This window comes from Lepisma saccharinum, chromosome 2 (assembly GCF_977018435.1).
Source record: "Lepisma saccharinum chromosome 2, izLepSacc3.1, whole genome shotgun sequence".
Taxonomy (NCBI): domain Eukaryota; kingdom Metazoa; phylum Arthropoda; class Insecta; order Zygentoma; family Lepismatidae; genus Lepisma; species Lepisma saccharinum.
Window position 1 is genome coordinate 57,447,061 of NC_139230.1, and position 17,545 is coordinate 57,464,605.

General features: G+C 37.6%; 1 protein-coding gene across 6 annotated transcripts in view; it reads left to right on the top strand.

The window, feature by feature from the left end:
- The window catches only part of LOC145984049 (protein O-linked-mannose beta-1,2-N-acetylglucosaminyltransferase 1-like), a 570,971-nt gene extending 561,258 nt beyond the window's left edge, over window positions 1–9,713 (top strand). For all 6 annotated transcript variants that reach the window (XM_083117391.1, XM_083117388.1, XM_083117389.1 and 3 more), the window contains 4 exons: window positions 705–813; window positions 3,897–3,968; window positions 6,497–6,606; window positions 9,055–9,713. In XM_083117391.1, coding sequence (XP_082973517.1) covers window positions 705–813; window positions 3,897–3,968; window positions 6,497–6,606; window positions 9,055–9,124 — 361 coding nt within the window. In that variant the 3' untranslated portion in view covers window positions 9,125–9,713. The remainder of the gene's footprint in view (window positions 1–704; window positions 814–3,896; window positions 3,969–6,496; window positions 6,607–9,054) is intronic.
- Window positions 9,714–17,545: the final 7,832 nt, after the last annotated feature.

Genomic DNA, 17,545 nt, shown 5'->3' on the forward strand with positions numbered 1-17,545 from the left:
CTTCTGTAAAATTTAATCTCACTTTTCATTTCTTCCCTTCATGTAAAAACCCAACAAACTTACAAATGGTCAATATTACTCCTAAAGGAATTAATAAGGAGATAGGGTCGATTTTGTTTGTTAATGTCTGCAGAGGCAGCCATCTTGGATGTATGATGTCACACAGGCAATACACCACAATAGTAGGCATCAACAAAATATCACAGGCAGTAATTTCACCCTTTATATGCCAGAATGTCAAGTAAAGTGTAAAATATGCATAGAATCCTTGCAGAAAAGGGCACGAAATTGTTTCACTAGATATATCTCCATAACAGTGTGAGATATGAAAAAAACCCTGTAAGAATCAATTTTGATCCTTTTTCAATTCTGAACAAAACATGTATCTATAAAAAGTTTTCCAAACCAATATTAAAGGAGTTATGATGGAATTTCTTAGTTAGTGCATGAAGTGGTAGCCATCTTGGATTTATGACGTCACACAGGCCTTCTGCCACAATTGTGTGCAAAACACCTGGTAGTACGTTATTGTGTACCACACTAGCAACGTATGACCGACCGGTAGTCATATTTTCCCTTCATTCAAAAACCCACGGGCTGTAGAAATATTAACATATGGCCCCGGACTAGAATGTTTTTCATTGTAAGTGGAAATGCATAAATACTTCATTGTACTCTATAAAATATTCTACTTTTTCTTACAGTGTCAAGAAAGATAATTATGAAGAACGTATTATAAATCTCATAAAACAAGGAACCATTCTGGACCACAGCAAATCACCGTGTGAGGAAAATTTTATTCCTGATAAAAGGGTAAGCTCACCACCTATAATATTGTATAATTATTATTAATACACATGATTATGACCTTTCCTTGCAAAGCACTGTAAATAAAGTTGCTTCCTAGCTTTAGGCTGAACTTTGGGGGTGCAGGACAGTTTGCCACTGGATGTTTTGCCAGCAAATTCGAAAAAGCTGACATTTTGCCACCGGCCAATCACACTTCATCATGTTACACCTTTCACCTCTGACCTACCCTAACCTAACCTATCCTAACCTAACTGACAGTATAAATAGCTGGCCCCTTCTTCTGTATATACAGTTCAGCTGAAACAATGGAAGTCATTAAAACAACTCGAAGCCGAGATATGCTATACTGCGAGCGGTTTCAATACACCAAAAATATTTCAAAAAACTCGTGCATCCGAAGCACAACTCAGACTTTTAGCTCGATCAACTGTGTGGCATATGGATGGAAATTTCTTCATCTGTCCATGTTCATTTTTTAGAAATATAAATGTAAATGTTGTGCTTCGTGAATACATTGCACATTCATTATGGGATAATATTGGTTAGTTACAATTTTACTTCGGCTTTGGTGGCAAAATGTCTGCTTTCTTGGTGTCAAAATGTACGCTTTTACGATTTTGGTGGCAAAACGTCTGGTGGTAAAAAGTGTGCTGGCAAACTATCCAGACCCCGAACTTTGGACAGATTTTTCAGAATATTGAAAGAAAACAGTTAAACAAAAGTGTTTTGTTTTCTTTTATCCAGATTTCAGAACCACACAGAAACCGGTATCAGGTCAAAAATATTAAGGAGCTGTAAATCGTGTTTACACCATGAAAATACAAGAAATAAAACTGGAGTTGCTTTGATGACAGGCTGGTGGCCTCAAGCCATGTAGAAGATTATATTGTTGATGGGACAGGACATGGATCTTCCATTTCTTCTCAACCTGGGTGAACTTTGATTTGATTAAATTTATACCCAAACTGATTTGGCCATTGGTCAGAATCAAGTTTATGTACGGAAACCAGTGCACAACCCCAGAGCTGACTTTCAGATCATTCTCCTGAACTCCTGGTCTTTTGTACCATGAGCATTTGGAAGTATCAAGTTCTCGAACATGTCTTAACTTTTCAAGTCCATTATTCTGCATGTCTTGCACAGGGGCTAGATATTGATTTCAAAAATACCCGTAACCAATCCTCCTTCCTGTTTGGCATTGGAGATCTGCTACTTTGAGAGGAAAGGAATGCAGGATGAATGCAAGAGATCCAATCACTTTCAAAGAAAAGGAACTTACAAGGGAGGTTATCTAAGTGTCCCCCTCCAATTTCCATGAAACTTGGCAGGTGTATAGAGGGGCCCAAAGGAAGAAATAAGTGGTTTTCTTTTGTTTTGGCTAAAAAATGGTTTTAGGGGGGGAACCCTCAAATTTCAAGATGAGGAGAAATTGAAGTGGGGATCTGACCCCCTGTGTCCCCATCCGATTTCCATGAAACTTGGCAGGTGTATAGAGGGGCCCAAAGGAAGAAATACGTGTTTTTGTGTTTCAGCTAAAATACTGTTTTAGGGGACAAAACCCCACTCAAATGTCAAGATGAGGAGAAATTGAAGTGGGGATCTGCCCCAAAACCACGTAAATATGGCATAGGAAGAACACGCATATATAATTGGAACACACACAGCACAGAACTGTAGGATTGTCAGTGCCAAATGCAGTGCAATTGTAGAGAGATGCCGAATTCATACACACCTTTGTTCCCGGATAGGCATGGGTGTAACAATAGATGGACCAGAGCAGGGTAATGGAGCGTCAAAAGAGCCGCACACAGAAATAATAACCCTATCAAGCATGACCTTGATATCATATAGGTGATATCCATAGCCAAGGACACAAGAGGATAGTTCCATAGATGAATACACAGCATGTATAAAACATTTACTAACCTCCAGAAAGTAACACAAAACAACATTATGGTAACCGATCTGCCAACACAAAGTAAAGACAAGCACCCATGCATCACATTCCAAACCGCCCCTATTGTTGCTTCCACAGTGTCAATGTACATACTCGTCACAGTAATGGTACTCCTCAAAAAAATGATGTAAACATAATGTTCGGTTGCACCATGCACATCTGATTACTGCCACTGCATCACAAACATCACATATCGGATTACTGTCACCAAAACAGAATGCCACCGGATTCTCAAATGGAGGTGGCCTTTCGGGAAGATACCCACTTCAATTTCTCCTCATCTTGACATTTGAGGGGGCCGTGTCCCCTAAAACCGTTTTTTAACCGAATCAAAAAAACGTGTATTTCTTCCTTTGGGCCCCTCTATACACCTGCCAAGTTTCATGGATATCGGAGGGGGACACAGGGGTCAGATCCCCACTTCAATTTCTCCTCATCTTGACATTTGAGGGGGGTTGCCCTCTAAAACCGTTTCTTAGTCGAAAAAAAAAAACAAAAAAAACACATTTCTTCCTTTCTCAAAAATTACTTGTAACTAGTTACTTCCAAACACTGCATACTACTAGGTTCTATTAAAAACACATAGCTACAAAACAACTCTAGTTATGTAAATATGTTTATACTACACTGACATATTTAATAAGCCTACCGAAATATGAAGATAACCCTTGGAGAGAACCGCTCATTCAAAAAATCCAGCTTTCTTGAAAACACTGTTTATGTGTAGCTACAAATTTCATATTGTAAATTGTATTGTATATTTAGAAGTGAGTGTTTATTTTACATTAGGGAGATAAAGAAAAACCATGGAATAGGAAAAATACTGCCAACTCCTGTATTTTAATTGATTTGAGACACTTTTGTGAAAAAAAGTCGAAAAAAGCCAACCAAAAAGCTGCGAAAAAACTCAGGTTTTTTTCTTCCAAAAAGCCTGTTTTTTTCCAACCACTTCCAACTCTAATTCATAGTCATAATTAAGAATAGTTAATGCACTTCTAAAGTTATATCTATTTTGTTTCCAGATCATATGGTACAAAGGTTTATAATTTTGTACATCTATTTCTTGCATTTGAAATACTGTGAGGTAAATACCAGTTTATTAATGCATTTTTTATTATTATTATTGCAGGGTGAAGTCTACATTATGTTTATCAAAATGGAGGAACCTAAAGATTTTGTAACATGGCTGCAAGTTGCCAAGGTTGGTTTCAGTGCTTGCTGTATCTTTTTATTTATTACTGAAGTAGGAAGGAAGGGGAAGTAAGATGTCCATGAACAGCAACAAGATTATATTTTCAGCAGATTTGTTGTTATTTGTTGGAAATTGTATGAATGCATCAGCAGATAGTAGATGGAAAGTCTGTCAATATAAATAATGAGAAATATTTCCTTATGGTACAATAATAAGTGTTCAGTTATTGAGATAATGACACTTGCTTTTATGTGTTGTTTTGATTTGTCAGTAATAGACCTGTTCTGGTGAGTGAAACTATTAACTTTATACATGAATGAATGCAAGAATTTTGATATTAAAAGTTGAAATAAAATAAATTCGCACATGGTCAGCATACTGAGATCCATTGCTGCTGTTTTCTGGCCTTTGTGACTGGATCCTGCTACTTTTTCCTTTTCCAACTTACTCCCCAATTGCCCTTGCGATGCTGAGTCAACTCATTATTATTATTATTATTATTACTATTTTTTTTTGGGAGGGGGTCTACTGGGAATCAAATCTGGTACTGCATGCACCAGAGGTGAAAGTGCTTACCATTTGGCTGTGGCCCTTCAAAAAAAAAAAAAAAAAAGATAATAATAATAATAATAATAAAGGAACTAAAATATTGACTCTGATAATGGTCACTTGTGGCACCTATTTCTATTTCCATCTAGCTTTTACTGCATCAGGCCAGGGCCTAGGAATGCACAGGTTTAGAGCAGAAAAAAATCTTGATCATAATGTGTTCTAGATATTTTCTTTTGCTTGTGGATAACAATTCTATGACCTTGACCTTGTAAAAAATGATTATGGCATCCAAGACTTGTTGAAAAAGTGATACTTCACACTTTATTTAAAATATTGGCATTAACCAATTGCATAACCCTGAACAACAAAGTCGAGTTCCCATGATTTTAGCCCAACAAAATAAGATTGTTTTAATTAGATACCCGGGTTCGATACCTGGTGGAGGCACGTAGTGGTTCGGATCCCACTTTAAACTGTAGGTCCAGTCCCGATTAGCCTTACAGTGCAAAAAGTGAACTTAAAACACCAACTCAATCAATCAATCAATTTTAATTAGATACAATACTGATAGTTTCTTTGAACAGCATATTCTTTTTTCCTTTGAGGTGGACTACTTCCTTCCTTTCATCCACTCAGTCAATTCTCACAGATATATATGAGTCACTGAGGATATGTCCTTCTTTTTAAAATAAATTGCATTTTATATTTTCTATTGTTCCCAAAGTGACTGATATTTCTGCACTCTGGATGGGATACACAAGACTGCCCTATTGCTGCCACTAACCTCAAAGTTAGTAACAACAGTGAACAATTAGTGACAGGCAACTCAAGTATTCATGAAAGTGGCTTTATCCCACATAATTTTTATATGTTGGAGTCTTCATATCAAAGGGAGGACACAGTAAACACTTACCACAAATGAAAAATAAATCCTATATTTTGTGGTCGAGCCAAATGATCACGGATCATGTCAAATGATCAGTGTCAGTACATCGCAGTTCAGGCAGAAAGAAGAGATAGTTGATGGGTGTTGATAAAAATGTGCTTATGCCAGTGCTTACTGCATTTTGGTTGTGGGTGGGTTTCAGGAGGGCAGGGAAATCAATAACCACCATTCTCCCACCCAAAACTCAGACCTCACTGTTGCCACCTACACCAACAGCCATAACACCACATTTAACAACTGTTTCCATGTGGCCATTATCCGTCTCTTACCCCCCATGCACAGACACCTCATTCTGCAGACATTGGGAAAGGGCCTACATATCAGGGTGCACAGCCTAGCTTCCCGAAACCCACTCACAACCAAAATGCAGTAAGCACTGGCATAAACACGTTTTCCTCAACTATCTCTTCTCTGGCTACACTGCAATGTACTGACTCCATCTTCAAAAGTCTGCGACTCTGCTCTGTGATCATGTGGCTTGACCACGAAATATAGGATTTATTTTTCATTTGTGATAAGTGTTTACTGTCTCCTACCTCACATTTTTTTTCAATGCCCTTCTGGCACTTTTCCTCGTTCTATTCGTGTGTGTGTGTGTGTGTGTGTGCGTGTTCTTGTGCATACAAATTGTATAATTATGAGCAAGACCAACTGACCATATGACTAATTTTCTGCCAAACACTCAACAAGCACCGAAACCTAAATATAATCAGAAGAAGGTCAAACTTGGGCAATACTACTCTCTTGAACAGTCATTAGAAATTGAGGAATTTTAACAAGTTTTTTTTTAAAAAATTAAAGATATAAATGATAATTTGAAAAAATGAGATGCTGTTTCATTTTTTTAATATATCATTTGAGATTTAGATTAACTCTATGATGATTAGTGGATTTTAATAACAATTTTCAATGGCAAGTTCCACCACCACCATAGAGACTAATAATAAATTCACATAAGTGCTAGATATAATTTTAAAGTAATTTTGTATGTGTTATATACACTGATCCACTCTGATCCTTTATTTATGTATTTTTTTAGTGCTTCAAGATATGGGATCTTGATGCTCGTGGCTACCATAAAAGCATGTGGAGAATGCACATGAAGGGCAGCCAGATGCTTGTCATTGGTGTCCCTAACTCTGAATACTCGTAAGTAAACTTTCCACAACAATGATTTATGGTAAAATTGATTTGCATTTCTATGTAATTGATTTTTCATGCATTACTTAATACCTTGAATAGTAATAATGTACAGATTCTATATATGCACATTCATGCACTCTCTCTTATTGCCACTTTAGCAACCACAACCACAATTTTGTTAATTGTTGTTTAAATGTGTGAGGGATTTGCTTTTTAAGGAAATACATAGAGTCCATGCTTCTTGCACCATATTAGCATTTTCTTTTTCTAGAAGTCATCTGTTTGAAAGAACCCATTGTAGAAAAAATATAGCTGTATGTTGAGAAAATTTGATTGGAATTTGTATACATATTGGATGCAAGCATAGGTGGACTGAAGTAAGTTGCTGTGTAGTGCTGCATGTAGAGATCATAGTAGTTGCAGTGTAGGTTTTCTCCTTGTATCAATGAAATCTCATGCTCATGGGTGTGTTACAATTAAAGTTATCTTTGTTTTGTTTAAGAACGCTTTCTTGCAACTAGAAGGATAAAAGGAAATTCCATTTTGAGGAGCCTCTGCAGCCCCCACATTAATCCAAAGTGAATGGGAAAAATCCCTATCACCACTATGTACATCCATGAGCAGGAAAAAGAAAAACTAGGGAAACTGTTCATATTTTCATCATCCTGCTACGTTGATTTTGATAATGCAATTCACATGATGGAATGATAGGAAAATTCTGCATTTCAGTACTGATTTAATTCTACAATTACTCACACACTCCTTAGTGTTACTACAACTCATGCAGGTTCTTGGAATCTCAGCCCCTGTCCACTTCCCTCTTTTCCCAGTCTCCTCAAGTCATCTTAATTCTCTTCCCTGTCTTCACCTGCCAATATAATTGTATGCATATAATAATGTAAGATATTCATTAATTCATATTTACATGACATTATTGAAACTTATAAGTTGTACGTATTCTATTTTATTTAGTTGCTCTTCTGCCACTTTTGGCTTATCCCAATGATAAGGATGAGTAGTGATTATGTTACGATTAGATGAAATTGATGAAGGGATGTTCACAAATAACACCAATACACACCACTGGGACTTGAATCTGGGAACTTCAAGTCTAAAAGTCTACCTAAGAGGCTACGAGGGACAGCTTATATGTACAGGGAGTCGTGAGAACCCAAAACTGCTCCAACCCCACTGACCTTTCCTTGGGGCGAGCTGGGGAAAGAGAGGTCTGTCGGGTGGATGGTTGTAGAAGAGGGAGAAAACTTAGCATTATGCTTATGGAAGTATTATTTTACTGGTTGTCTTTGGAATATGAAACTTCCGATGGCATAGAGAAACATATGAACAGAAAAAGAACATGCTCAATATTTCATTTGCAGTTGGAAAAGTCAAAACACAACTTAAAGTTGCCTCTCCATAAGAAATATATGGGATCCCATAAATACTTATTCATCATATTTTCATAGATCCTACCTGGCTTAATAATCAACTTAAAAAACTGATTCCACTTCCAATTCATGCTCTCTTTTGCCTCTGTCGTTATTGAAATAATTGCCCACCTGGTGCTAAACTGTCCCTCATAGCCTTAACACTAAGCCAGTTAAAATGTACATATTCTAACACTATAGACTAGTGTTGGGTGCCAACGTTTTGTTAATCATGTAAGGAATCTTTATCTTATTTATTTTTCTTATTTTGTGTTGCTTTTCAGCCTCATGAGGATGAATATCTAGATGAAATTGAGCAAGGGACACAATGCCCATGTCAGGACTTAAACTTGAGACTGGTGGTGGTGATATTAGGAGTCTGGCACTTGGACCACTTATGCCACTATTGATATTAATAGGATGCAGGAGTCCATAATCATAAAGGATTTGCATTAAAAATTAAACCTATTGGGATTAATAACATTAGCTAAGGAGCTGTATTTGAATCCAACTTATTACTATCACACTCTTTTTCATATACACTGAAACCCTGATTTTACAGCTCGCCAGCTGAATGCTGTTTTGTTGTATCTCCACTTTTCATTGGAGATGTGTTGTTGACGTTATTGTGTTCCTTACATGATAATTAATTACATTCCGAAGCAATGTATCTGGCTTTCAAGGGGTGTGAATTATCAATATTAATAAAATGTTAGCAAAAACCTTGTGGTGTATTCAAAATCCACATATGTCAAACTTGCATTAGCTCTTATGAAAAGTTAGTACAGATGGACATACGACAACATAGTATTCAGCCGGAAAATTCCCATATTTTAAGTTTTCACCTTGGTCCTCTGAAAAAAAACAACATAAAATTGAGATTCCACTTTAAAGTGGCACACTCAATAAGGTTGAAGACATAAATAGTGTATCTCTTTATGCCAATTGAAGTGTATATTTAAAAAAAAAAATATTTGTGTGCATGTGTCACCTGCAATTTAATAACTAGCGCTTTTTCTCTTTACAGAAAATACAAACCATCAGACATTACTCCTATCTACCTAGAGCCCCAGAAAGAAAAGAATAAAATTAGGTAGCAGGATGCTGTTAACTACTAATTGTTTCTTTGCTAGTGATGCCATAAACATCTGTGCTGTGATGTGTACAGGTGAAAAATTTATCAAGACTCATACACCTGAATGTGAAGACTCATGTGATGTGTTATAATAAGCTGCCAAACAGATAAACATTTTTTGCCAAAATCTGTGCTAAGACATAAATTGTTAATGTGTTCTTGTGCATATTGATGTTGTGTGCATATTGACAATAAGATGGCAATGAAGCAGTTTTGGTATGATATGCATTTGTGGCTGTGTGTGATGTATGAGTGGGTGAATGAGTCAGCAGGAATGTGTGTTCTCAAAAATGCAGAGAGGCAAGTTCATAAAAGGGACCACACCACTTGGACCTATGAACAGGCAGTCTTGTGCTTGCACATGTGTGTATGTTTGTGTGTGTGTGTGTGTTCATACAGTGCTGCTATTTCATTTCTTGACCCCTACTTTTTTTTCTCTGAGTCACTGCCCCTAAACCCAGTGTATGAATGCCTGCATGTATGATTTTGAAAAGATGTTTTTGTAGAACAGTTTATTTTCTTATGAATTAAACTTATCCGTATGTACTAAATGTTTGTTTCATTATACAAAATGTGCTGGAATACTTGTTGATATGGAATGTATTTACTCAATGCCTGATTGAAAGTTAACATCTTAGGCAGAAGTATTGTTGTGTCCACTCTCATGATTCTAGCAATCACTACATGATTATACTAAAATAATATAATTTCGAAAGAAATTTTACTTTCTAAGTAAATGTTTGTAACTGTGATTATTTTCTTTTAAGAAAGTTGGAGCACTTTTTCAAAGTACAGGAAGTTCAAATTACTTCTTACATTAAGCATTAGCTACATGAAAAAACTTCAGCTGAATGTCATAAACATACGTATCTAATTTGAGATGTAAAAAAGCAAGCTGGACTAGAAATTATACAGATTATGGGCTACGAATAGGGACATGGAATATCATAACAGTGACAGAAGTGATAATAGTTCTAACAGGTAGAAGAATGGACATTTTTTGAATGAGTGAAACAGCCAGGAGATATGAAATTGAGACGCTAAAAGTATGAAACTATAAACACTATTGGTCCGGTAATGAAAGGTATGGAAAAAATGAGGTTGTTTTTGTAGTCAGAAGTGGTGTGAGATAGTGGAGAGGATAAATGACAAAATAATAAAACTAGAAATTCGTGCAAGAAGGAAAGTAACAATTAATACAGGCATATGGCAAAGGATTGGAAGAAATTACAAATTGTGATTGGTGATTTTAATGCACAGTTAAGAAGAGAGGTTGTAGATTTTACTTGGAGCAGACTACTGCTGTTGACAACATAGCCAAAGGAGTGGATAATGGTAAAACTACATTCCTTGTACTCCTTGATTATACCAAGGCATTTGACTTGATAAACTGCAACCTCTTGGCAGAGAAATTGAAATCTCTCAGCATAAGAGAGAATGAGTTGGTACATTTTCAGTCTTATTTAACAAACAGGCAACATTGTGTAAAATTAGTACATGAGAATATAAGTTGTTCATATCAAAATGGCTTAGTATCAAACAGGGTACTAGAAGGAAGTGTTCTAGGACCTATCTTATTTTCCCTAAACATCAAACACTTTCATGAAATACTAAAACATTGCAATGCCAGCCCATCAGTATGAGGATCAAACACAAAAATATATACATTTACATACACCATTAAGAAAGCGTGCAATGGCTCTCACAACATTACAGTAGGATCTCAATTCAGTATCTAAATGGTCTGAATGTGAGGTACTCAAGTTGAATTCATCCAAGTCTTACATTTCAACTCTAGGCACAACAAGCAATCTCAAAAGTTAGATAAATTTGAACACCTCCTCCCTACACTGAAAACTTCCAAGTATTTAGAAGGTAGAAACAGCATGCAACCTCAGCATAATCTTGGACAAGAATCTACACTGGGGTTCTCATGTTTCACAAATAGTTAAAAACACAGTAGCCAAACTGAAATAACTTTTTCCATTCAAACACATGCTAAACAAAGAAGCAAAAACTCACCTGATCAACACACTTGTAATGCCAAAAATTGATTATGCATCCCTGTATTTATAAACGTCAACAGTACCTTAAACTACAAACTACAGAAACTTCGAAACAGTTGTGTAATATTTATAGTGAATGTAAAATGAAGAGACGATATATCCCCATACTTAAAATAACTTAATTTGTTCAAGATTAAAAATAGAATATTTTTGGCATTATCGGTACCATACAGGATTCTGAACAAGAAGCCTAAATATTTATGTAACCAGATTGCCCCAAGAATGGAAAACAAATTAACCTTTGTCAGATAACACGATTCAAATACATAAAACCAGACTCTATGGAAATTATCTTAGTCGCAGTGACAAAAGAATGGAATCAACTCCCCAAACCACTGACTTTATGGGAGCTACACCCTGCAACACACACATTAACCTGAAGAAATATTTACTGTTCAAACAATAGTGCTTGGCTTTGTCTTTGCTACAATGAACAGGAATAAGGTAACTATCATTAGTACATTAATTGTTTATATTATGTTTTATTTTTCTACTTAAATTTTCCTATTGTATCGGTGATTTTAAGAAAGTGTCAATTATAATATGTATTCGACCAGGATTTGTTGTAAAAGCAGCCCGTGAGGCCGAAACACACCCACTATTCTATTCTACTGAACTTTTGCAAGAGAAGAGGAATATTAGTTAGTAATGGCTGGTTTAGAAAGGAAAGCAATGGAGACCTAGGTGTCCGAGGGTGCTTGCTTTTGATGGAGACATTCAAAGTTTGGAGAGTTGCTTTGGGTCCATATATTTCAAAAGAAGCTTTCTTGCGAATTAACTTTGCAAAGTCAGGATTTGGAGATTTCAGGATGATGCCATTGCGAGTGAACAGTATTTGTGAAATTTGTGTTCTTGGCACATACACTGGTGTCCAAAATTAAGGTGACAAAGGGAAAAAGTGGGAAAAGTCGCAAATACGTGCATGAAAATGGACAACACTTTTGGGAAATATGCAACACGTCGCAACACTTCTACCGAAACACTCCAGGGAAGGATAGTGTGTGACGTCATTGCACAATTGTGGAAAGGGAACAGCAGGTGAGCAATGTGCTCACCTCGTCAGTAGTGTGAAACCTCGTCAGTAGACAGCTGTAGGTGGGTGAACAAGCATGATGGCTCATCACCAACGTCTGGACGATGCAATGCGATGGCGAGCAATCGGTCGAATGGAAGCAGGGCAGTCCTAGGTCGACGTGGCACGGTGGTTGAATGTGTCACGCCAAGTGATCTCCAGAATGTGGAACCAGTTCCAGAGGACAGGAACCATAACAAGACGACCAGGGCAAGGGCAGCCACAACGGACAACACCAGCCGATGACCGTTATTTGACAATTACGGCCCGTTGCTATAGAAACAGGACTGCAACTCAGCTCTCCCAGGACCTGTATGCTGCGACTGGAGCCTCAATGTCGCGTCAAACTGTGTATAGACGACTCAATGCGGCAGGACTCTTTGCAAGACGACCAGTGGTGTGCATCCTCCTCACCCCCTATCACCGACGCGAGCTATACATGTGGTGTCGCGAACACGGACAATGGACCCAACAACAGTGGTCATCTGTGCTCTTCACAGATGAATCGCTCTTCGGTCTCCACAGTGACTCACGGCATATGTGTGTATGGCGAGAGCCTGGGATGCATTTTCATCCATCTCGCATCCACGAGGTTGACCAATACCACGGTGGTGGCATCATGGTCTGGGGAGGGATAATGATTGGTGAACGTACGCCCCTGTATGTGTTAAACAGCGGCACGCTCACTGCCCAGAGGTACAGGGATGACATTCTGGAATTAATAGTGTAACTTTTCCGAGGGGCTGTTGGCCCAGAATTCTTGTTCATGGACGATAATGCCCATCCACATTGTGCTCAACTTGTGGATGAGTTCCTGGAAGGTGAGGATATTTGACGGATTCCATAGCCCGCACGTTCACCCGACCTAAATCCGATCGAACATGTGGGATGCACTGGGGAGGCGGCTTGCAGCACCTCCTATCCCTCCACAAACCCTCCACGAGCTCAGATGTCGTCTCTTGGAAGAATGGGATGCCTTGCCCCAGGAACTTCTTGACACCCTCATGAACAGCATGGGAAACCGTTGTGCGGCATGTATTGCGGTTCGTGGTGACCATATTCCTTATTAATGGGCAGTGCCTGGTCACCAGAATGCCCAGGATGTAATTAAATCGTTGTATTCCTTTGTATGAGTTTTGTACCCAATCCAGTAATACAGGTTTCCTTTCTTAAATGCTCTTTCTTTTCTGTTCATTTGGTGCATCCTCTCTCTTCTTTATTGTTTTCTGTCTCCTCTATCACCCACAACCCCGTTCTATACATCATTTTGTTGTTCTCTTGCATTTTTCATTTGTCACCTTAATTTTGGACACAAGTGTATTTAGATGTTCGTTGGAACACATGTTTTGCTGTATTGAATTTGGTGTCATAGTTGGGAAGGATGATATTGGAAAGTACTGGTCTCTGTGTGTTTGCTGGGGAGTTTCTTGTTTGGAATATGGTCGATCCTGAAATTTCTGCTTTTTGTTGCTAGTATGTGGTGACCTGGAACAATCGCCAGAATCTAGAAAACTTTTGGAACCATAGGTGAGTGCATACCCTCTGATTAGGGGTGGAGGCAAAAACCATGATGAAAGTTCAATCAGAGAAAGAAAAGAAAACTAATTTCATCTCACTGTTTTATTGTATTGATGGGTATGGAAGAGGGCATATATAGTGTGTCCGGACCCGCCGAATATCTCTGTATTAGAAGAAATCAAATTTCTCTGGTACTAATGTTCTTTCCCTCTCCTCTTTTATTTCCTCTTTCTGTGGTTGAGGGACAATTTAACATTGTTATAATCCCATCTTACCAGGGATCTGAGGTAACAGGGATGCTTCAATAACACATTTAGGTAGAGCTTAAATATACTTGCGAGTTGAACCTGCTTCGACTAAGAGGAAGGAGATATGGAAGATTGAATTTAAGGTTATTTGCGCTTGTTCATAACTGGTAGGCGAATGATGTTATTGTCCAGATGTTTCTTGCAGACCGAATTGTGACTGATGCCAAGGTTCGATACTGTGACCCTTGACTCACTATTCTGAGCAATCCCGCACGATTGGCTGCAGGCTTATGCAGTTGTAAACTTCGTACTCCGTCGTTGTAGTTTAGTTCATTGTAATGTGTACTAGTAAAATAAGAGAAATGAGAGCGAGCTTTAGGACGAGCTTACTTTTATAATCTTTTGCTTCGAAAGGTTATTACACCTTTCGAACACGCTGGATCATGTTAGATCCACGTATTTGCCTCTCAGTCAATGCTTCAAGGAAGTTACGAAGTTTGCACATTCTTGAGATTGCTCGCTGGTCGGACAATTCCAGTGAATAAACAAGCATAAATTAATCTCTTGACGAGGTTTTCTCATATTTTTAATCACCATATCTCTACAATATACATGGTTTTGTACAGTAGATTCAAAAGAACTACACATAATTTATTCATTTCCAACATTGACTGAGATTAGGGGGCATGCGGGAAGTTACCCCCCACACTCTTTGCCACTTTTTGCCCCTGCATTATGGCATTTTAAGGCTAAGCCTTGCATGAAAGATAAAGTAAACTATCCCTGGCCCCCTATTTTTCTCACCCAATCGGATTTCCAATGTATGGGCAGTTTATTCTGCAAACACAGAGGTAACACAATGAATGAATGAATAATGTGTGTGGAAAGAAATTTGCTATAGAACGAAGTTGGATAGTTCAATTTCATAGGAAATAATGCACCTCCCCCTCCATAGTTGCTTGGAACTTTTGTCTGTTTGCAAATACTTATTTTTTTTTTTAAAAAAAAAAAAAGCATAAAATTGTTTAATAACGGTGATAAGATTCCTCTGCACTAAATTTCTAAGTGAGAGTATTAGGAGGGGCAACTGCCCCTTCTTTGGCCCCCATGTGCACGCCTATGTTTGGAACTTGGTTGATCTAGTTAATTCCGGCCTCTTGATGTTCTGACTTCTCTAGGGAGTAGGGATAGCAGTAGCGGCTGCTGCCTATTCACGCACGTGCACACCCAAATTAATGTGCAATGTAATTAATTTTTATTATATTTATTCATCGAAAACCATTTCTTCAAAACAGCAAATGTTCCAGGGCCACATCACCTTCCGATTACTTCCTTGCCTCAGCTTTTCTACCTGAGTAACTCACGTCAAATGGACGGCATGAACACAATTGGAAAGTGCACACCAAAGTGGCGGAGTGTTCGACAGTGGGCAGAGGAAGCAGAAAGACATTTATGGCTTGGATCAAGGGCTTTCAGACTAGTAGCTATGGACATGCGCTGTTCCCTCTTCATCATGTAGTGTTGCAGTCTTTCCACTCCTTGCCGTGTGACGGAGTCGAGAACAATTCATGCATCATTGCAAATTAAGGGAATTTTTCTTCAGCAAGGGAAATTTTGATCTCTCTCACCTCACGCGGTTCTGAGCAAAGCATTGAAATCCGAATGAGGGGAGGGTGGGAAAAGAAGGGGAGAGGTCATGGCGTGTAGTGAGGAGTGTATTCAACCACGCAAGGTCAGATGCGATGAGTGGAATACATTGATACAGGTGCTGGAAAAATAGTTTTATAAAATGTCAGCGGTTTGAATTAAAAATATACACAATGTCATAGGAATTGGTGCATTTTAGACGTTCTGACTTCTATTTGGAAGTTCAACGAAAATTTGAAATAATCAGAATCAGAGTTTAATCTTGTATTTTTGTCACAGAACAGTCAATCCAATTCTCTATTCAGTGCATATGAGAATCTGTAACTTGTACTATTATGTCACTGATTTGAGATAATTTTTGAAAATGTGCTGGCAAGAACATTTGTATTTGATTAGTCATTGTCATGAGGATCCTTGAAACCCTAAAGTGAATAAGTACATTAAAAATGATAATTAACTTAACTGTACAATGAAATGTTTATGTGGCATTAAACTTGCATTTCTGATGGGACATATTTACATTGAAGAAAGATAATATACATTATTAAAACACTGTAATAACACAAAATACTGGCAATATTATTTTTCCTTACAAACCATAGCAGCTTATGGGTATAGCGTTGTGAGCGATTTTGTCAGGTCGTCGAATGCTCAATTTTCTACAGGTCATGAAAGCGAAAACAATCCAATACTGGATCCTTTAAATGATGAGATGGTTACATAGAAAAAGACTATACATATGTACAGTGGGAACCATTCTATTTCCTGGATGACTGGGAGGGAAGCTTCTCCTTTTCCACTAACGATGAAAATTTATACTTTGATATGATGACAGGGAAGAAGAATTGATAAGGCATAAATGCGAGAGATGAAGCCAGACACTTTTAGTTTAGTCACAATTATATTCAAAGAAAGCACTTGTTCAGGACGTGATTCAAGACCGCCCATGGTTTGAACCAGTGAATCTGTATTTTATGACGTTATAGATTGTAATTGATGGTTTAAACATGATTGATTTTTGCAAACCGAAATCTAGCTTGTTTATTAGTGTAGAAAGCATGAAAATTTCGCATCATAAATTTTATTGATTAGAATAATACGTAAGTGAACATAGTGCATTCTATTTTCTCTACATTTCTTCAAATAAATGATATGAGCTAGGAGAGGCATTCAAGTCAAATCGAGAGTTTTCATTTTTCAGAATAACTGAACACATTTGGACGTATAGAAAATACTTTCATTCCTCCTCTACACTAATGCACTCATTCCAGCATTTCACCGGTGCTTGAATACCAACAGCGTAGAAAGATTTGTCGCTATCTCTGTGCGTTGATGGGGCAAAGATATTCATTGACAAGTATGTATTTTCTGTGCATCAAACATGCGAAGTGTATTTTCCAAAATTCTGTTAGTTAGGCTTTAAAGCAGTGATTCCCAAACTTTTTAGGTCATGGAGCACTTTTCAGTAGAAAAGTTTATCACGGAGCATGTGAAACATGGTTTTTATTTCATTACAAAAAATATATTTTCAACTCTAATTTCACTACGTACATTACAAAACAAACAAAAACATATTAAGGCAACACATTTTAAAATGAACTAAAAGCAAGTATTGTAAATTATAACCTCATAGATCTGGTACATAGCTGAAACCATTTTAATGTTGCAAAACAAAAAATGCTACTTGGGACCATTCTAATGAGAGAGATGAGACTGAATTAATTTACATAACTTGGCTATATCTGGTTGAATTTGGGACAGCTGGAGCCGAATATGTGGCTCCGCATCGAGACGAGATCTGTGCTTTGTTTTAGTACCTGCATAAGCAGAGA